Source organism: Diachasma alloeum, unplaced genomic scaffold (genome assembly GCF_001412515.2).
Source record: "Diachasma alloeum isolate Michigan unplaced genomic scaffold, Dall2.0 Dall_scaffold_00406, whole genome shotgun sequence".
In the NCBI taxonomy this organism is placed as follows: Eukaryota; Metazoa; Arthropoda; class Insecta; order Hymenoptera; family Braconidae; genus Diachasma; species Diachasma alloeum.
Window position 1 is genome coordinate 187,457 of NW_021680545.1, and position 23,443 is coordinate 210,899.

General features: G+C 36.8%; 1 protein-coding gene across 2 annotated transcripts in view; it reads right to left on the reverse strand.

The window, feature by feature from the left end:
• Positions 1-1,739: 1,739 nt before the first annotated feature.
• Positions 1,740-23,443, reverse strand: part of LOC107042055 — a 366,486-nt gene continuing 344,782 nt past the window's right edge. For both annotated transcript variants that reach the window (XM_015262927.1, XM_015262926.1), the window contains exons 8-9: positions 4,302-4,439; positions 1,740-3,925 (exon numbers count right to left, since the gene is read on the reverse strand). In XM_015262927.1, the coding sequence (XP_015118413.1) occupies positions 2,960-3,925; positions 4,302-4,439 (1,104 nt within the window). In that variant the 3' untranslated portion in view covers positions 1,740-2,959. The remainder of the gene's footprint in view (positions 3,926-4,301; positions 4,440-23,443) is intronic.

The window sequence follows — 23,443 nt, forward strand, 5'->3', positions numbered from 1 at the left end:
ATGAAGGTACTATACTGTGAACTCTAGATAATATGATTGGTAATGAAAACAATTAATATACAAGAATGAATATGAGAATTTCAGAGTATCAAAATTGCATCCTTCAATTGCAGATACGATGCAGGCGATAAATCCATTCATGCCGCAAATGCCGGAAGATGTCCATAAAGAATGCAGGAAGGACTTCGACAAAGGAATCAAAGACAGATTCCAGGATGGGGAAATGAGGAAATTCCATTTTCCCTACTGACCTTCCCTTTTCCTCATCCGGGGATTGGTATTGGCCCTTTCCCAAACTCGTAAAAGTTAAAATCACTAGGGACAAATATCGCTCACGACTACTGCAATGGGTTTTTTTTACTCGCGTAGTTGGCCAGTCCTCGCCTTCGGTTCGGACGTCAACTCTACGCGAGTAAAAAACCCCATGACACTCGTCCTGAAATATACTATTCCAAATTTACTCGATAATTCTTACACATTACTAGTTGCATTATTTGAAAAACCTGTGAATGAATAAAGTACTAATTTTAGTATACATATTCGTAGTATCTACATGCATCTCTTTTTGACTCAGAGCTCTACGCTCTTTTGTTGGCGAAGAAGGGTGCTTTCATAAGTGCAAATTCCGAAAACCCAAATCACCGGAAGCATGCAGTTATGGAAATTCCACTGTAATTGGAGTTTGAATGTATTAACGAAAGGTGTCTTCGTATTATAAAGTGTATGAAAAATTCCGCCAAAAGTAAACCTTCAAATTTATTTCAGCTTTTAAAATATTTTCTAATGGTTTAATATCAATATTCATATTCAGACCTACAAAGTTTAAATAATAAAATCATTGTAAAATGTCCGGAAACTTAGGGTCAAATGGGGCTCAAATGAAAGCTCTGATGTTTGAATACAAAAGTATAAAAGCATTTCACTGAGGAAAAAATAGCCAACTTGGATATTCTTAACATGTGGTATTCCCTTTCCTTTCCTTGCATTCCCATTTCCCCTAATCCCGTCTGTACAACAATTGCACGAAAATTCTATCTACATCAACCGGAACCCGCCGGGTTTTAAGGAGTTTGTGAGTTTCTAAGCAATTTGTGAATTTTCAATGCTGATACTCCTTAAAATTTCCGTGGAGTTGTCACTCGATAATAATTTCAAAGGAGTGTAGCGTTTTAAATGAAAAACAAGAAGATATTCAACCTTCTAATGAAATAGATTTATACAATAGGTTAAATATCTCTTAAACTGCTCCGTCGATTGAGCCCATCTAAAATACCAACCTTTAGTATTATAAGAGCTAGCATCATACCAAATTTCGGCTTGTTATCTCCATTTCTTCTCAAGCTATCATGTGTTCAAAATTTTTCATTGAAAAACAGAAGAAACGCACTATCGAGACGAGTATTTTGGAAAAAGAAAAGTTGGAGTCGGTGGAGTAGTTTTTGGAATATTGAAGAAAAATGAAATCTAAACAAATTGTTACATTTCCGGGACTACTGGACCGATCGGCTGAAACAGCGCACCATGGTTGAGCTCAATCATAGCTACAATGAACCACAACTTCAGATTTTTATCAACAAATTTCACCGTATTTATGTTGAATTTTCTAAAAATCAATCGCCAAAATCCCATGTTGTCACATACACACATACAGACATGACCCTAAAAACATCATTTATTCGCGTTTCATAACATTCTGGACCATTTGCAATCAAAATTAGAAAATCGAAAAATCGGTCAAATACAAAGTTGCCATTCGGAAGCGAAAATACTATCTCTTCGTTTCTTTCTATTTATTTTTATGTTCACTCTTTCGACTCGAACCCACTGTGAAAAAATAGATTGTTTAGAATTTAGTAGTCACAAAGTTTCGTATAAACCTGCAATCAGACAATCTCAGTCACTTTAAATTGTATCGTAGTTACTCAAAGTTTACTCCCCTTCATGTTTGAAATGTTTACCGATCGATAAATGGTGTGAGAAAGTTCAGCCTACGGTATTCGCCAAAGGTTTTTTCCTCTAAGAAAATTTTATCATGTCGATGGAGGGGATTGGTCACAAAGTTTTTCCATGATAACGAAAGAATAAATCATACAATTCTATTCCATACAGTTTTCCAAAATAAAATTATTATGTTTCTGCAAGTTCTTTTAGGTTATTAGCCTATGCAAGATATGTTGATCTATTAGATATCTAACAATGCGAGAATAAATCTCAAACAGCATTTTGCGAAAGTCTGTGTTCCGCAGTGATAGCCCTGAAAGCATAGTCGACAAAAAAAAGCTGAACAATTAATAGAGTCCGATTGACTTTTGTGCGTTCTTGTTGAACTCGAAGTCTATTATTATCCGCACTCCGTCTTTCAATCCACCGTGAACGATTCTACACCCCGTAATTGAATTAAATCAACTCAAAAAGGTATCGAAGCCCCAACACCGTCCAATACTTTGTCCTCTGATCCTGTAGTCCAGACAGATTGATCAATATCGGATGGTATATGACATAAACCAGAAGTGCTGGTGGCTGTACTTTGCCTCTTTGATTTGTTCCCTCGATTTTTCAATGCCCTCCTGGGCCACGTACGATACGAATCCTGCTCGCAACGTTTTAATAAACAGCAACGCATGATTGGCTTCTCTGCAGTAGAATGCGAATGTCCATGACAGCAATAATGCTGGAGCACAATCATGGTCGACCTGAACTCCTCGGGCGGTTTTAAAATTGGTAGATCGTTCAGCAAATCATTAGACGGTTGATGAATATGCCCAGGACGGAATGCGTTTGGACACGTGGATCAGGACGATGAGATTCCAAGGGTCGATGAATTTGATATATCATCCAGTGAACTTTGTGTACCAACACTGACCATAATTGGATTTGAAGTATTGCTAATCTCATTGTCATCACTCTTTTGACGGGGATGGCGTCTTTTGTACGGCTCCCAACCCCCTGGTTCCCGTTGTCAGTGTGTAGCAATGACATCAGGAGCACTCTTGGTGCTCTCTATGCTGAAAGGCCTTTTTTGGTCAACCTCGATAATTGCTTCGGCACGATAACGCGGATCTGAGGCTTGACATCTCGGAGTGCCTGAGTGTTGTGAACTATTTGTATTAGTATTACTGGTAGTATTGGTTGAACTACGCTCTGATCCGTATAAAAAACTTCCGTACTTCTCACCAGAACCAATTGTCCTCTGTTTAACAATAGCCGGTTGATAGAATTTGGCATCTCTCTCGGGTTTTGGGCTTTGATATCTCTGATAAGTGAGATACTCAGGGTCTTCTGGATGAGTTGGAATGACGGCTGCATATGGTGGATCGTGGATGGACCATCCAGGTGGGGCTGGTATTGGTGCGTGTCTTGGGCAGATTGTTCCACTTGTATCCCTGCCTCTTGATGCTGGACTGCAGCTAGAGCACACCGACGAGTGCTTTGAGGTGCTTCCATGATTGTGTTTTGGGGAATTGTATGTCTGACTACGAGAAGATTGCCTGATGCTCGGATGTACACCGTTACGAGAACCACTAACACTACTGTAGCCAAATGTTGAAAAGACCGGGGATGGGGCTGCTGGCTCAGGTATACGAGGGTCAAAAAGACTCTCGCGTGTTTGACATGAACTGTCACACATCTGCGGCTCTTCTGAGGTTTCCTGCAGGCGTTCTTGCGTTGCGTTACTCACGTTGTTACTTTGATGTATGTCAATTATGTCCTTTGTATTGTATGTCATCTCGAGAACAAGGTCCTTGGTATACTCATGGGCTATTATTGTCGCTGTCGGTATCAACTCTTTGTTGGAATCAATTTCAAGACTCGGTGAGTCACTGCCATGCTGACGAAGATCCGTCTGTGATACGGAAATCGGACAAGGAGTTGACTTTCGTCCAATCTCATCCAAACGATTCTCTCGTGACTGCCTTATGTGTTCCTGCAACACAATTTACCAGAGTGTGAGACAAGTCCTTTATACTGTGTAACGACTTTCATCTCTCTTGGGTGAAATATTCAATTAAATTGTCAGGAAAACAACCCTGGTAGGAGTTTCCTTGTTTCTTTTTTCTTTTGTCCAGAATCAGATGGCTGATTTTATATTTTTGCAAGCTTTAAAAAGTTGACGGCACATCGTAAAGAATAAACTGTCGTTAAGATTTTATTGGTATCCGAGTTATTGATTTTGTAGTAAAGGAAAAAATCTTCATAAAGCTCAGATTGCATACATCTAGGGGGATCTGAAGGTTTCACAGGGCTTTCATGGAAAGAATATAATTCAATTTCTTGAGGTGTGAATAACGAGAATTACTCACCCGTATTATGCGATGATCGCGAATGAGCTTTCTAATGCAGTTGAAGAGGAAGACGAATGTCAGGCCGAACATTATCAGACCGAATATCACGAGGATTATTACGATGCGGGTGGAGTCTAGTGCGAGAGATTTTCCTTTCTGTAATAGAGAGGATTATGGTTTACTTGTTTTTTCCATCTTGCTGTGCTGCATAGTAAAATTTTCATTTGGGAAAATTTTTGAATATATATGTCTTAAAATGGTTTTTGTTTTTTTATAAATATCTTTTATTCGCATGTATTCGCGTGTATTTTTTTATATTGAGACATTTTTTATAAGAAGTCTTCAACATGCACGCAGAACACACTAATCATGAATTACGTTTTAGTAAACGCAATTTACGCTTAACGTGAATATGATGTCTGGTAGCTTTTTTTCCATTATGAAAATCGGAATTTAGGCTTTAAAAAGGGATGTTTTGCGGTCAAAATAACCATATAAATTACGTCTAAACACAGCGTCTTTTATGTGTCATTAAGTGTATTTCACGCTTGAGAAATCGTAAATTACGGTCTTAATAGAAACGTATTTTACGATGTACTTGTGCGTAATTTACTCAAGAAACCATTGTGTTTACGCTTGAAATGACTTTTTTTTATTTCAAATCATCATTCATTTTAAGGGTATCAAGTTTAAAAAAAAGGTCAGAATATAAGGGTCAAAATATAAACGTTAGGCAATGAGAGTCAACAGGTAAGGGTAAGAATATAAGTGGAAAAAGATGAGAATCATGCAATGCGGGCCAAAAATGGAGAGTTAGAATGAGTAGGTGAAAGAATGACGGGATTTGAGGGCCAGGAAAGGTCTTATTTTCCAATCGTCACTTTTTGATCCTTATATCTTGATCGTCATTTTTTCACTCTAACATTCTAACCCTCCTTACACGGAGAAAAAAGTTGTAGAAAAATGACCAAACATCTCAAGTAAACGTCAGGGTGTTTTGTACCGACATTGTAAAATTTACCCTGCATATCTCCTCAAAAATTATCCTAGCAAACGTAAATAATTGCTCCAATTTTTCATAAAATTTTTCCGTAACAAAAAATTATTTTTACCGAACCCGCTTGGTGAAAATTGACTGCCGTCTGTCCCCATGACTTTTAGATGAGAACAAAACGAACAATATTCTACCAGTGTGGAAGATTTTACTAAACAGGAGGATAATTTTTGCAGCCATAGATGTGTTTTTTTACCAAGAAAATCATAAAATATCCACTTAAAAATCGTATTTTTTCACTGAATTACATTTCACTCCACGATTATTATTCGTATAGTAAAATTTGTCACAATTGTCAAGGTAATTTTTATCCAACTTTTCTCGCCATGTATTCGTCCTAAAAATCGTCGTAATTTTATCGGAAATTCATCATTAATTATACATAAGTAAACGTAAAATGAGAAAAAAATCATAATTTACGAATCCGATACCGTAAAGTACGTTTATGCAACCGTAATTCACAGGGAATTTAAGCGTAATTGGCGGATACGAAACAGTAAATTATGTTTATGTTTTTCTGTGTGTCCATTGAACATTTCAGAATTGGCCAGAAACTAATATTAGAAAGTTCAATGGACATTCAATACAATTGTTTAGCGAATTCGCTAGGTTTCTCTCTAAAATTTTTTCGTAAGTGTGACTTTGAGAAATTTCATCAAATGTATGTAATCTCTGTTATGAAAAATGAAGTTCCCAACAACATGAAATAATCAGCTGTATTTGTAAAATCAACTCGAACAATTAATAATTATTTCAATTTTCATCATGCTTTGGTTCACCGAACGCTTTGACTGCATTCTCATAAAAGCGACGACGAGACAAAAAAAGATTCTCCAAATTGTAAATACAGCAAAGCACGAACAGTCGGTTTATTAATATTTTCCGAGTTGCCTTGGGCTAAATTCAATAATATGAAAATATTGATCAGAACCTGCTGTTAAGGGGGGACCCCGGTGAAAATTGTCCCAGTGAACGTGAATAATTGCTCCAATTTTTCGTATAATTTTTTTGTAGCGAAGAATGATTTTTACCGAACTCGTTTGGTAAAAATTCACTTCCGTCCATCCCGATGATGACTCTGAGATTTCCGGAAAAAATTCGAAATGACTTAATTTATTGCATTCTTATAAGTTATTGAGTTTTTCTATCCTCATACGTTGTTGATAAAGGCAACAATAACTGTTTGAATCAAATGAGAAATTATTCATTAATTAATTGTTTGAATCAAAAGAGAAATTATTTCACGAAATTTCCATCTTTTAAAGTTCAATATCACAGAAATTAGGTATTAAATAAAATTTTACAAAAAATTCACGGTATTCGGAATTTAGCCATCGGCCACGCATTCTTTTTTTAAGAATATCGTAAGAACTGTTTTCTCATATGATGAAAAAATCGAGTTCGGGAGAGTCCATAACTACCGTTTGGCCTATGTCTTGCGTGCTATTTTTTTTACCAACACCGGGGATCGGACCGAGGACCCTCTGATTGCGAATTTACTCAATAGTAATAGGCTATCGCGGTATTACTATTGAGTAAACCGTACATTGCCTATATAATTTGTATCGGGGTATTCGTTGAATCTACGATTATTCATGATCTCGCGGATTTACAGGTGTATTCTCAGAGATAAAATATGTTTAATTAAATTTTTATTTATTTCATTGATGAATGATAATAATGATAATAATAATAACACTAATAAATAAATAGACATTTGGTGAATTTTTTTCTCCAGATCATTTGCGTGTAAGTTCGATACTCCTATAATATGTATGTACAGCACCATCATCCCTCCCCTACGTACATTTGAAAGGGGCTGTCTGTTAATTAAATTGATTAATTTAATTTAATTCATTAAATTGATTCCATTTAATTTAATTTCATTATAGTATAATGATCCTTTTTTAGATTGAAAATAATTATTGATAATGGTTGATAAAACTTAATTTGAATAGTATAATAATAGTTGATTAAATTATCCGGAAAAACTTATGACCTAAAATTAAGGTCAGGTGGACCGGATATGAATCTGATCATTTTCTCTTCAATTGACTCCGTTCAAATGACAAGCAAATGCATCACATCCGAATTTGATCAAATTGGGGTCAGGCAGACTAACCTCAGGGTGAGATCATGCTTACCTGATCAGAACTTGATCTGACAAGGAACACTTGGGAGGTGTTCCCCTCCGATTTCGATGAAACTCATATATGTTGTAGAGGACTCGAAACTAAGCGACATGTATTTTTTTTATCGGCGGATACACAGTTTTAAGGGGGGAAACCATGGTCAGAAGGTGACCACTTTTGGGGGTGATTTTTCCATTCCGCCTATAAGAAGGGAATTTTCGTAAATGTTCATTATGGAAATAAATAGCTCGTGAGGAATTATGAAAATCACAATTGATAGTTCCTCCGGGGGTTGAAATTTGGAGGGTAAACTACCCCTGTAAAGACTTCATTAAAAAAAAAAAAAACTATGATTCAGAATTTTATGAAACCAACTGCGTTGGATGGAACATGGAAAAATGCGGAATGCCTGTTTTTGGTTTTTCCCCAGAACTGGAGTTTTCTAGGGTGAAAAAAATAATTTCCTGGCAACATCATCCACCAAGGTGGTGGGGTTATTTATTCATTTCATTGAGGTAATATATATGAGAAATCGTGAGAATATCCAATAATAGTTCCTCTCGGGGTTGAAGTTGACGGGGTAATTACCCCCGCGAAATAATATTTTTTTATCAAACAACTATTGGCTTTCACGGAAATGATTGCATCGGAAGAGATATGAAATAATACGGTATCCCTTTTTATGAAAGAATAAAATTGGATTCCAGATATCCCAAGCCTCAATTTTGATTTCAATAATCCGCACGTGAAAATGATATTTTTCCAAAATTCGGCGATAAACGAATAACGATAAAAATAGATCAAAGAAAAGATTCTCTGGAACAAAATTTCCTTTTTCTTCAGGTACAGCAACAGGGTGGTTATATTTAAAGAAAAAGCAGTGACGAGTACGAAAAAAAATTTGCTAAATAATCGGAATTTTTCCATATCGTTCAACGAATGATTGAACTTGTTTTTTTCATATGTCGCAGGAACCGGGGTAATGGTTCTAAGAGACTTCATTATTATAGTATATATGTGATGATAACACACTGCTGAAAGCGATAATAAATCCAAACAAAATGCAAATAGCCGTGCACGCGTCACCTATATCCAAAAATAGGTAATCCATCATGCAGTAATCATGTATTATTGATAACCCTGAATATTATTCACTTCCATTTTGCGCAGCGTTCAGTTTACGTAAACACATCACGGCAAAACTGTCTCTTGTTAATCGTATATTCCGAATTCTTTCCATCATGAGATTCAATCCTATAAACGTTATTAAGATCCTCATGGCAACATTTGAAGTGCTGAATCTTGGCGAAACCCCTGTGACTAATGAAGAACGAGAATTGGCAACTCATTTCGAGAATATATTACAACGAACTATAGAGGAATATAATGGGGTGGAAATTATTGAAGAATCAACTCTTGATTTCCAAGAGCCATACAAAGACATCGAAATGATAGCAATTGAGGATACAGAATTCCAATCACATCATAAAAAATCATCTGATAGTTGTTCAGAGGATGACGAACTTGTAGATTATGACTATAAAAAAAGAGCAGTCGAATACTGGAGGAGTGCAAAAACAAAGAAAAATCTGTCTATAAAAACTGTTTCCAATAAATTCAAAAAAGTGAAATCGGTCCAGCAATTACGTCGTTGGGCACATCAAGTCAATAAAGGAGGAACTTATATGGAAAAGTTCAAACGAATATCAGAGTATACGTTGAAAAATATGAAATATGCTATCGATGCGGGGGTAATTGTTCATGATGCCGACCTACGAAGATGGGCTCTGCAAGCTCAACGAGATATTGGATATCAAGATATTCGTTTCAAGGCCTCGGCATGGTGGCTACATTACTTCAAAAGAGCTCATCGCATCACATCTCGCAAGATTACTAAATTCGTCACACGTAAAACAATGGAAAATCAAAAAGATTTACAAAAAACAGCGGACGAATTCCTGCAACAGATCAAACCATATTTTGAGATTTATGGCTTGCAAAACATCTATAATTCTGATCAGAGTGGTTTCCAATTGGAAACGCAGTCGGGGCGAACTTTGGCGGAAGAGAGGTCTAAAGAAGTCTCATGCATTGTACAATCTGTAACATCAACGACACACAGTTATACCATACAACCCACCATATCAGCAGATGGAAAATTATTGTCACCTCTCTTCATTGTTTACAAGGAACCTTCCGGAACGTTTGGTCCAAGGGTTCAGGAGAATCTATTCAGACCTTCTAATGTTTACATAACGGCTTCAAAATCAGGGAAATTGACGTCTGATAAGACAATATTTCAAACTTAAGATGCAACAAACTTATTTGTACTGATTGTAATGTTCATCCCATTGCAACTATTCCAGAGCACTTTAAAATTTGGCTGGAAGAAGTATTCTTTCCAAACGTGGGACCAAAAAGTCTACTGTTAATCGATTCATGGAGTGGACATTGCTCTCAAGTGATAGAACAGGCAACTCCTCGGAATAAAGAATTATTAACTATGTTAATCCCCAAAGGAACTACCGGAAAAATTCAACCTCTTGATGTGTACGGCTTCAGGATTTGGAAAAATTACGTCCGTCATTTTTCAGATACGGTTGTTCTCTTAAATCATGATATTAATTTGCATGCGCGGAATAATGTGATCAAATTGCAATCTTTAGTCCATAATCAATTATCATCACCGAGGTATCAAAACCTATTTCGTTACGCTTGGTTCCAGAGTGGCTACATCGCTAAAAAAACCAGAAAAATTTGATAATCCTGTCGATTTTGCGTTTGGACAATCTTCTAATCCAAAATGTGAAGTTGATGGTTGTTCTAATGTTGCGGTAGTTAGATGCTCGTGGTGCAGAAAGTCTCTCTGCATGCACCATTTTTTTGATGAATATCATTTCTGTACTAATTATGTTCCCTAATAAACTATATATACATATATATATTTTGAATAATTCATAGTTTTCGACAAAATCAAACTTGCGCCTCTGAAAATTCCAGTTTCGAGCAAAAAAAATGAAAAACCAGTTTCCGCATTTTTTTTTGCATCGGGTACTCTTCGTACTGGGCTATCCGGCCCCTAGCTGCATTCTTTCATGTTTTTTTTCGAATACTATTGGTTTTATGCAAATTTGAACAATATTTTTTTTTTCTGAAAGACACAATTTTCATGAGGGTAGTTAACCCCCAAATTTGAAACCTCAGAGTGAATAGTGATTGTGATTTCCATAATTCCTCCCCAGCTATTCATCAGTTGGATAAATTGAATAAATAACCTCACCACCTTGGTGGATGATGTTGCCGGGAAATTATTTTTTTCACTCTAGAAAACTCCAGTTCTGGGGAAAAACCAAAAACAGGTATTCCGCATTTTTCCATGTTCCATCCAACGCAGTTGGTTTCATAAAATTCTGAATCATAGTTTTTTTTTTGAAAAATGAAATCTTTACAGGGGTAGTTTACCCCCCAAATTTCAACCCCCGGAGGAACTATCAATTGTGATTTTCATAATTCCTCACGAGCTACCCCACAAGAAGAAATCACACGGGTTTAAATCCGGTGAGTATGGTGGCCATTCCATCCCTACTCGGGCGAAGCGAGGATACCCTAAGCCGAAGACGCGGTCACCGTATACTTTGTGCAATGCAGCAAACACATCATTAGTTCGATGAGGTGTTGCACCGACTTGCATAAAATAGAAATTTCGCCAATCCTTTTTTCTTAGCGAATGGGAAAAATTTGGTTTCCAACATCTCTCGGTAACTCTCCCCTGCAATGGTCCCTCCAGGATTTCCACATGTATTTGTTTGATCGACAGAGTTCCTCAAATTGTAACTTTAGTAGAGTGGAGCGGTTTTGCTACTGATGAATGTGGATTTTTACTCCCCCAAATNCCCCACAAGAAGAAATCACACGGGTTTAAATCCGGTGAGTATGGTGGCCATTCCATCCCTACTCGGGCGAAGCGAGGATACCCTAAGCCGAAGACGCGGTCACCGTATACTTTGTGCAATGCAGCAAACACATCATTAGTTCGATGAGGTGTTGCACCGACTTGCATAAAATAGAAATTTCGCCAATCCTTTTTTCTTAGCGAATGGGAAAAATTTGGTTTCCAACATCTCTCGGTAACTCTCCCCTGCAATGGTCCCTCCAGGATTTCCACATGTATTTGTTTGATCGACAGAGTTCCTCAAATTGTAACTTTAGTAGAGTGGAGCGGTTTTGCTACTGATGAATGTGGATTTTTACTCCCCCAAATCGATAATTTTGTTTATTCACGTAACCATTACGGTAGAAATGAGCTTCATCCGTGAAAATAATTCGATTGGCTTCGATTTCAGCATTTTCAAACATCTGCGTCAAAACTTTGCTGAATTCAAGTCGTTTCCATATAGCAGCTTGAGTAAAAAATTAGTGGGAAGTGATTTTATAAGGATCAAGTTTGAGGAAATGTTTAATTATCAAACGTAAGGTCTCTCAGTTCAATTCTAACTTCGCAGCTGCCTTGCGTATTGAATCAGTTGGATGATTTTTTAAATGTTTTTCCACCTTGTCCACTACTTCTTCCGTCGTTACTGTATAAGATGAACCCGGAAGATCATGTCGACGATCCTGTAGGGTACCATAGTTGACAAAATTATCAATTACCCTACAAAAAAGAACACATTGACTCAAAAAATTTATTGGAGACTAACCTAAAAAAAAATCGTACAGGAGAACTCAAAAATTCCTACCGTTTGAGAGGGGTTTCACTCCCAATTCTGTAACTATCAAACTTACTATGAACGCCTCTATACGCATTTGTGTAATTTTTTCCTCGGGAATAATAACACTCAATGAGATATACTTTTTCTTCGACAGTAAACTCACTCATTTTGGAGAATATGAACTAGACCCCGGAGTGTCCCAACAGAATTTGCCAGGCTCCAAGTTTTAGCCTACAATAGACCGATCCCTGGTGACAAAGTGGAGAAGGAAATATAGGGGAAAAGTTTTCACCTATTCCCATTTGTCACCCTGTACATTGTTAAGAAAGAAATAAAAATCAAATTTTATAATTTTTTATTTAGACACTCCATTCTTGATGTTCAATATATCAGCTAAATTTTGAGATATTGTCATTTCTTTATTTTCATGGGTGAGAAAAAAATTTGCACATGTATGTGAAAGAGACGAAGTCGGTCATGTGTATGGAAAGTCGACTATATCATTCACGAATGGTCATCATGGGAAGTATGATTTTTCCATAAATAGATAATAATAGCTAGCGATATTTGACATGAAGTATGAGTGGGATTGGCCTTAATATTTTCAAAAAATTGTCATCCTTATACTTTCATTATTTGAAAACATACATTGCGATCTATTTGGAAGCCTACTATCAATAAGAGCCAGTTATTCGTTCAAGTTATCCAGGGTTGACCCGTGGTTAAAGTTAAGTTCATATCCCGCACCACTGAACCCAACCAATGGGGGATGTTAATCCGGAGTTAACTTTAATCGAGGTGGTTAGCTAAACCAAAAACTGGCCTTGAAATTGGTAGAAATGAAAATAGGAGAAAAAAATACGTGGAGTGTAGTAGTCATATGTAATCTGTCAAATAGCTTCTGTTGCGCTGCTTGTTTAGTCTAATGGGGGAATAAAATGAAACCAACATTTCTGGGAATTAATTGTAAACGAAATTAGTTGCAGTAACTTTGATGAAATAAAATGAATAATAATATGTAAGAATAATAATAATTTAATTTCAATTGATAATCTACTTCCAATGAATACACTATTCATTCCATATAATTGAAGCGTTATTATTTAAATGAATATATAAATTCCGAACAAAAATATTGTTGAATTTCATCGGCTCAACGTGAAGTGTCCTTTTCCCTTTGCGTATGGCTACGACCACCTTGAGGAGAAAGGACCCGGGTATAAGGGTTTCATTGCAAAAGCATTTTCAAGCTTTCTATTTCAAGTTTCCATGAACCGAAAGATACACTACAATTTTTCTCTTGAATTGGAGACGGTAAATACTCAAATGTAACATTTTCTGTTAATATTTGATTGCTTGAGATCGACAGATCGATCATATTTGTTAGAAATTCACAATTTAGAACATTTTATGAATACTTTCATAGTACATTAGAGTACAAGGGCACAAATTTCGTTTTCAACGAATGTGTGTACAGACCTCGCCTTCGGCTCGGCCTGTAAACTACACATTCGTTGAAAACGAAATTTATTACCGAGGGCTCTATAATATTTTATGTCAAGTCGTGCAGAAGTCGAGTTTTGAGCAGGCTGCGCGAAGCGTAGCCTGTTGCACGGCGCGACATTAAAATAATTAATTCAATATTCTATTCCACGATGAAACACTAAATAAATAAATTATTCACAAAATACAAAAGCTAAAACGAATACCGATTGCAAATTGCAAAAACGTGTTAATTATAGTGCAGTAAGGGGATTGTCGAGACTTTCTAGGGAGCAGAGAATATTCAAAGCGAGGGAATAGTCAGCAAAATAGTCACGGGAGATTACAGCAGTCCCACGAATGTCGAAAGCCGGGTTCTCTCATTCCCCACTGAGCTTAGACACAAAGGTCCAGCGTTGGCGTTTCACGGATTCATCGAACGTGGTAACATGGAAAATCCACCTGAAGTTCACTCTGTGCATTTCTGAATCACAAGATTCCAGGGATGTAGAGGTTTTTGTCATCACTGGATCTACCGTTAGTTGGTATTTCTGCTGTGCCTGACAAATGCTAATGCGACGATGAATGAAATACGCAGTGTGGCTTCAAACTGCGAAACAGGGGATAATGGAACATCTCGGAAACACAGCACCAACTCCTGATATTTCGATGGATTCTGAAACCCTTAACACTTGGTGGGATGCATATGCATGAGAATAATCCAACGTCAACCCGAATTGTTCTACATTTTTTAGGTTTTATGGGATGTGTGTGAGGATTTGAATGATAACAAGTCATTATTTTCTTTCATCCCCGATCGTGTGTATCGATGACCAAATGGTAATATCTCGTTATTCATTGCTTTGAATCTGTTTTGAAATGCACGATGACGAAGTTAGAATTGTAATTTTTATTGAATGGTAAATAGTAGAGGGTGTTTTTGCCTACCTTCTACCGCCTGTTTTCGATGTATATCTTCTTGAAATGGTAATGTCTCGTTATTCATTGCTTTCACTCGTGTTTGAAATACACTGTAGCAAAACTAGAGTTGAAATTTTCATCCAATAGTTAAAAAATAACAGACGGGATTTTTTCTAGATCCTACAGACTGTTTTGAAGGAATTGTGTGATTAGAATTATCGTTCCTATATGAATTTCGGAAGAACAACGCTTGGAATCAAGGTAAGTTTGTTAATTGTCAGCTTTTCAGAATTACTAGCAAATATAGCAATATTTTTTGTTCGTGAAACACTGAATATTCACAGAGAAAAAAGTCTCTAGTTTTCAGTGAGGATCTCAGAATTGCGGAATTTTGTCGCACCAATATCCTGCGAGAAAAAACTAGTGGACATTGGCCATAGCATTTGTTAAATAAATGCGTATAGTAATTATTGGGAATAAATTAGCAATCTGCTTCCGAATGGGTTCTCGTTGCTTTTCAAATCTTACTTTACTATTCTCTTTTTGCTTCCGAATGGAAGCTTTGAAGATGCTATTTTTTTCGATTCTTTAATTTTGCTTGGATATGACTCAGAGTATGTGATGTCGAGATGTGATGTTTTTAGACGATGTCTGTATGTATGTGGGTGCGTATGTATTGTAACGTGTTATTTTAGTTTCGACCGTTCAACGTTGAATTGTAATGTCCAGACGAGAAGTCACCATGCGAAGCGAGAGTCTAGATGATTGTTTATTTATTTTACTTATTTGATTTTGTTTGTATCGAGCCATTTTTCATCGCTCATCGACTCATCGGGGATTGCAGAGATCTTCAGTGGATGATGGGGAGATCAAGGATAGTTTTTGGAATCGTAAGAGGCCGATATTGGAATTCCGTGGCGACCGAGACATTTGAATTCTGCCGCGTGGTCGGAGGGATCTGGTTATCGACGGTAGTGGGCGCCAGCGGACGGCTACGAATTTGGTGGATTGGAATGGCGACCGGAAGTGAGAGTTTTGGCACGTGTGTGCTGTTCTTCATGAAAAGGAGATTGGACTGTTTTTAGGAATCCCTGATGGCTGATTTGAAACTCAAAATTTATAATAATATTTTGAGGAATTTCCCCTGATTGAAATTCGGGGAAAAATTGTTTATTTCACCGTTTGTGGTGATAGGAAATTTGATCGGCGGGAATGAGGGATCATTGCCGTCTATGATTGGTAGTCACAGGGAGAAGGTTGTCTCCTATTGGTTAATCGTGAGGTCAGAGTCCCACGTACGGAGTTGTCGTTTACCGGCGTGGGGAGAGGACTCACTTCTCGTTTGGACGTTGCCAGGACCACGGTAAATTTCGGAGTTTCGAATAGTTTTTTCCTGTTCTGTAAGACGGAGATTAATTGAGACGTGGATTTCGTGAGATTCCACAAAGGATCAATAATTGGAGATTTGGAATCATCGGATTCTTCGGACGGTGAGCGGTGAAGATCTATAATAGTTTCAAAAGTGTGATCTGTGGAAAAGGGCAAGAGGATCAATTTTGATTTTCTTTTTGAGACGCCAAGCGTCTGGCGATTTGACGCCATCTTAGTTCATTGAGTCAATTTTCTGTCGACTCTTGCCCCTTTCTCGGCAGTAGTTTCCGGGATTTTATTATAAAACTTGAGTGAAATTAACAGAACAAAATTGCGAATTTTATTTTATTTGAAATATTTTTATTGAAACCAAAAGAAGTCAGTGATTAGAATCAGTGTTAGACTCTCGTTTCGATCATATTGAGGCTTCGTATTGTGCCTCTGAAATTTTCACATTAATAGTGTTCATTGATTTAGTATTTAATTATTTCGGTCTCGGCGAGAGTTGGGATTGTAGCGTCTTCTCGGCGCTCGAGCGTAACCGTGTTCTCTGTCGGTTGCCGGATGACCGTGGAAGGTTACCGGGGATCTTTGTTATTGTCTCTCGAGGCAATCCCAGTTCGCGCCGGTTGAAATTCGTCATTTCATTTTCCGACGCTAATAATCTTTGACTTCACAAATCGTGTGAATTCCTTTTCCCGATTTTGACGGACTTTTCAATATTTGACGATTCTTTATATTCTTTTGAAATCATAGGACAAGAGTTTAGATTTTTGACTAGAATTTCAGTTTAAGATAAATGACAGGGATTTGTTTTGTGTCGAGTCGATAAATTATATATTAGCTGTGATCTTGAGCTGAGGAGATGGAAGAGGGGATTCAAGGCTGACATTAACTGACTCGATTTTATTGATTTATTTATTTATATAATATAAAATATTATACTAGTCTAGTAAATATTTTTGAAGTCGCCTGAGAATTAAATTGATAATTCCCCGAAATTTTGGATTCGTTATTTTGTGTGAACCCAGTCATTTCAGGGCATTTTTAAGGAACAGTGGTATTGGACCCAGCCGCCTCCGCGGTTGTTATACTGAGCTGTCGGAAGCTGTTCCATCGTTCTTTTGCGGTATTTTAGATAAACTGTTTTTGGACGTTTTGAATGAGAAAACGTTCTGGCGCTCAACTCCGTTGGTTTTTGGTGGTCGCCGAGGGCTTCGTACTTTTGCATCTTCCCGCAAGGGGTGCGAAATACGTCACAGTATGTATGTGTGCGCATTTGTCCAGGAATGTGTCAATAACTCCAAAACCATAATTACAAAAAAAATGAATTCTTGGCTTATAGTTGGTACCAACGAGATACAAATCTGTGCTAAATCTCAGCCTGATCGGTTGAGTAGTTGGTTAAACGGCTTGACCAGTTTCATTTTTTTTTAAATATTTGTCAAGAAGAGACCTATCTTACTGTATAGAAGTTCAATCACCCCGCTATGGAGAATTGAGTTTTATTTTCATTTCTTCACTTTTTATACGAAATCATTATGTTACTACGATAACTTGAAAAATAATTGAGATAGAAACTTCAAACTTTGTATGATTATAGGTCTCATGGTAATAAAGTTTGTTATTTTGAATGGGCGAAGTCGAACAAGTAGTTACGGAAATATTCAACTTTGTATGTGAAAATTTTTTCTTCAATATCTCAAAAACCATTCAGCCGAATTCAATTTTTTTTTCAAACTATTCGTTATAATGGTGGTTATCTGACCAAAATAAAAAAATATATACCGTTGCATTGAAAGTTTTTGAGATATTGCTATTTTTCTATTTTTAGGTAATCAGCTTACTGGTCTGGCTATAATGTGGTTAGAACTTTATGGTAATGAGAAACAACACGTGACTCAAATTAAAATCAAACATGATATACACGAAACTCTTCCAAATTTTATAACAAAATAGAATCAAGTCACAAATTTAGTCGCTCTAATTGAAATATAGTAATTTACAAGGAATAAAGATGAGGTACGAGGACATTGTAATCATGAGTCTAGATAGGGAGAGAATTTTACAGTTCTTGACCCAGCACGGAGCCGTCAGGCCCCATGCCTATTGTAAAGAGTGTGCAGCGCTGATGACACGTGCACCAGAGAGTACCGTATTCAAATGTAGAAAATCTCATTACAATATTGATTATCATAAAAAGAAAATAAGGACACAATGTAATAGTCAAAGTAGCATATTCAATAAAACAATATTTGCAAATTGTAAAATAAAAGTTGAAAGAGTCGTGAAAATAATATCACAATATATCATCAATGATAAAATCACTTTGGAAACCCTCAGCGAGGAACACGGGGTTAGTGTGAAGTGTATCAGAAATTTGATTAATAAAGTAAACACAGTATTGAGTCTTTGAACTGAGGAGAGAGCTAGTGAGGGATTGGGGGAGAGGGTATTGGTTGTCGAGGTAGACGAAATGAAGATAGGGGGGAGAAAGTATAACCGAGGGAGAGAGAGTAAGGGACAGTGGCTTTTCGGTATTTTCGATCGCACGACACATCAAGTCGTGACAGTGCCAGTAGTAGATCGTACAAAAATTACTCTACATTATTACATCAATAAATATGTTAAGAAAGGTACAATTGTTATTTCTGACGGTTGGAAAAGTTACCGCGGGCTCACCCAGAAAGGGTACATTCATCGAATGGTAAACTACCGCTACCAATTCGTCAATTCATACAATAAAACCTGGCACACTCAGAATATCGGACGCTATTGACGCGACCTTAAATCGAACCTTCAGAGTTATGGAGTTGGGAGGAGGCACACGAGGAAAAGGATAAGTAAATGTATCTTTAACCGAGGTTACTCCTATCAGGAATTGATTGTCAACTTCTTAAAAAAAAATTGGGTCGTCATTCTAGCTTTGATTGACTATGAAGAAATTTTCTGAATTTTTATAATTAAAAAATCGTTAAATTTATTCCTCAGAATTTAAATTAATGAAAAAGGCAATTTGGATTGGCTCGACTTCCGTCGCTTTCGTTGGCCAGAGAGGTTCCACAGCGTGAAGATTAATATCAACCACTGTTTGATGAATTGATTAATAAAGGTCGTTTAATTGAATTAAGGTCAAGTCACTGACACTGTGAATGACACCATAATAGGTATCACGGGCAGTGCTGACCACTCAATTACCAATAGAAATTGTTAAATTTCTATGTATTCTTATTTATAGGTTATCTGCAGGAGGGCAGAAGGAGGTTGAGATCTGTACAACAACATCTTCAAAAATAAACCCACATCGTGATAGGTTGGTGCGTAGGCTCTTCTTCGAGGCTTATGCACCACTACGTCCAAGTCGTGGCCTCGGGTTTCAGCTAAACGTGGTGACCCCAAGTTGGATTGATTTATATTGTCTGAGCAACAATTCGATATTAATTTTCATTGGATTTTACTAGGTATTTATTCGAATTTATATTCTGGGAAAGGAAAGTTGGCGTTAATCTTGATGGTTTGATGTAAGAGGGGTGATTCCACTCAGCAAGAACAAAAAATACTGTAGCTTTACACACTTAGCACAGGAATGAAAAGGGATCGGTCGTCATCTCGGCACCAGTGAGCTGGTCCCTCCCGAAACCTCATACTCTCGATTTATTGATTTTTCGACAGTACGAGGGTCAATAAGGGTTAAAAACAACATTAATTAATAATAGAAGAGAAAAGAATAACGAACGATTGACAAAAACAACTTTATGGCACGCCGTGCAATAAGTCGAGGTTATCGCACGCTGCGCTTCGACTTCTGCACGATGTGGCATAAAATAGTATAGACCACTCGGGCATAAACTTCGTTTTCAACGAATGTGAATACAGATCTCGCCTTCGGCTCGGCCTGTAAACTTCACATTCTTCGAAAACGAAATTAGTGCCCTTGTACTCTAATGTACTATGAATGAACTGTGGTCTTGCTGAGAGGGTCTTTATACCACATTACCAACTTTATTTAACGATCTCAAATTTTGAGTCGTGATCGATACTATTTAGCTACATAACTCGAGAGAATTTGAAATTGATTTGTTCAGTAGTTCGTAAGATACAACATTTTGTGAAAAATCGTCTATTACGTCAATTACCGTGTTTTTCTTTAGTCATCGGATTTTTTATCATAATTTCTTGGAATTTCATGTTACTACCATGTTGGCATAATGAAATAATCTATTTATCTATTTATTTCATTCGTAGTATGATCCATTCGGAAGCATACTACCAATGGAATTGGTAAACATTAAAAAAGAAAAAAAGTAATAAAACACAAAGTTACAATGAAATCGCTTCTGTCGGATAGGCTTCAACCTCTGCTCGTTTCATTTTTTCATGACGTAATACGATCATCAATTGAAATCTCATCAAAATTTTGCGTATTATTTCGTTGTGTCAAATAATTCTACATTTAAACACTCTCAGGACACAAATTAATTTTCAGTCCGGGTTTAAGGGGAGACCCCGGTGAAATTTGAAAGTCTTCGGTGGATCTGGGGACTTATTGAGCGACTATAGTTATATGATGAGATATCTTAAAAAGTGGGAAAAATCCCGGACCCAATCGGGTTTGCCCCGTACTTCCACGGAAAAAGTTGTTTTTCGTGTTTGTATCTTTAAAACATTCCCGAGTGGAAATTGCTTCAGGCCCACCTGAAGCACGACCGGAATTTGATCAGGTTTTTGTAAGGTTCGACTGATCCGGTGATTCAGCATATCGGATCCGAAAAACTACAGGCGAGTTCAGATCAAGTTCTGATCAGGTAGATATGATCAGATGATGCATGATGAGAACCTGACCAAGGTCTGATCCAGAAGATCGGATCCGAAAAACTACAGGCGGGTTCAGATCAAGTTCTGATCAGGTAGACATGATCTCACCCTGAGATCGGCTGCCTGACACCAATTTGATCAAATTCCGATTTGATGTCTTTGATCGGAATTTGAACGGGGTCAATTGAAGAGAAAATGATCAGATTCAGAACCTGACCTTAATTTTAATAAGTTTTTCGGATAATTTAATTAACTAAAATTGGGTGGTGCCAGATGATATGACCGTTGTGGTCTTTTACCTACCCGTCCCAGTACCTACGCGGTACCCCAGCCTAATTCCCTACTCGCACTTGCCTCTAAGCTAACTTATATCTAACTCCACATAACTAACTCCACATGCACTGGGTTCGTTTTCCGGCGATGAAAAAATCTTTCATCACCGGGACTCGAACCTGCGCTACTGGGACGCTTTGGTTTATAGGGCCAGCACGCTGACGACGAGCTCAAAGACGTCCTACTAATTTAATTAACTATTATTATAGTATATAAATTAAGTTTTATCAACCATTATCAATGATTATTTTCAATCTTTGAAAAGGATCATTATACTATAATTAAAATAAATTAAATTAATTTAATTTGATTAATTTAATTTAATTAATCAATTTAGTTAACAGCCAGCCCTTATCAAATGTACATAAGGGAGGGATGATGATGCCATGACTACGTATTAGAGGAGTATCAAACTTACAGGCAAATGATCTTGAGAAAAAAATCACCAAATATCCATTTATTTATTAGTGTTATTGTTATTAACATTATTATTATTCATTAATGAAATAAATAAAAATTTAATTCAGCATATTTTATCTCTCAGAATACACACACACATCCGCGATATCAGGAATAATCGTAAATTCAACGAATGCCCTGATACAAATCATATAGGCAATGTACAGTTTACTCAATGGTAATAGCGCGATAGCGTAGTGGTTAGGATATAGGATTAGCAATCATAGGGTCCCCGGTTCGATGCCCAGCATCGGTAAAAAAAATAATAAGCTTTTTCAGAGGTAATAACAGTAGAGATTCATTAAGAGAGGCGGCCTACGGTGAAAGAATTGAATTATCTTTTGTTTTGGATTAATTATCATTGATAATTTTTATTGATACTGACAGATAGGTCATCCGGTTTTCATACAGTTCACTTGATCAAGTTCGGATCCATTCGTCCTGATCAAATCGGGATTGGTCAGAGGCGTAACATGTCTGATCAAGACCGGATCCGTCAACTTGATCAATACCTGATCAGTGGTCAGGTCTAACCTGATACAAACTTGATCAAGACCTGACCGGAATTTCCACTCGGGTTCCTCGTTCCCGAATTTTGATCCGATTTGATTTTTTTTTTTCAAAATATTCGTGAGACTCCAAAGAACAAAGTTAAGCTTCCGTTTTACGATCCATTACATAGATCATGAAAAAATCGAAAAAAATGAAAAACAGGGGGTTTTTCTTCTGATCGTCAACTATTCAAAATAAAGACTTTTCAGACATAATGCAAAGACAATCAGAAAGGAAAACCTTTTTTTCGTTTTTTTCGTTTATTTCGTTTTTTTAAATTTCTCATGATCTGTCTAATGGATCGTAAAACGGAAGCTTAAGTTGGTTATTTGGAGTCTCACGAACATTTTGAAAAAAAAAAATCAAATCGGATCAAAATTGGGGAACGAGGAACGTTTTAAAGGTAGAAACATGAAAAACGATGTTTTCCGTGGAAGTACGGGGCAAACCCGATTGGCTCCGGGATTTTTCACACCTTTTAACATATCCCATCATATAACTACTCGAGTGGAAATTCCGGTCAGGTCTTGATCAAGTTTGGATCAGGTTACACCTGACCACTGATCAGGTATTGATCAAGTTGATGAATCTGGTCTTGATCAGACATGTTACGCCTCTGACCAATCCGGATTTGATCAGGACGAATAGATCCGAACTTGATCAAGTCAACTGTATGAAAACTGGATGAACAGTCTGTCAGTATCAATAAAAATTATCAATGATAATTAATCCAAAACAAAAGATAATTCAATTCTTTCACCGTAGGCCGCCTCTCTTAATGAATCCCTACTGTGATTAGCTCTGAAAAAGCTTATTATTTTTTTACCGATGCTGGGAACCCTATGATTGCTTATCCTATACCCTAACCACTACGCTATCACACTATTACTATTGAGTAAACTGTACATTGCCTATATGATTTGTACCAGGGTATTCGTTCAATTTACGATTATTCCTGATCTCGCGGATGTGCGTGTGTATTCTCAAAGATATAATATGCTCAACTAAATTTTTATTTATTACATTAATGAATAATAATAATGATAATAACAATAACACTAATGAATAAGTAGACATTTGGTGATTTTTTTTTCTCAAGATCATTTGCGTGTAAGTTTGATACTCCTCTCATACGTATTTACGGCATCAACATCCCTCCCTTCTGTACATTTGAGAAGGGCTGGTTGTTAATTAAACTGATTAATTAAATTTAATTCATTAAGTTAAATTAATTTAATTTAATTTATTTTAATTATAGTATAAGGATCCTTTTTCAAGATTGAGAATAATTATTGATAATGGTTGATAAAACTTAATTTGAATAGTATAATA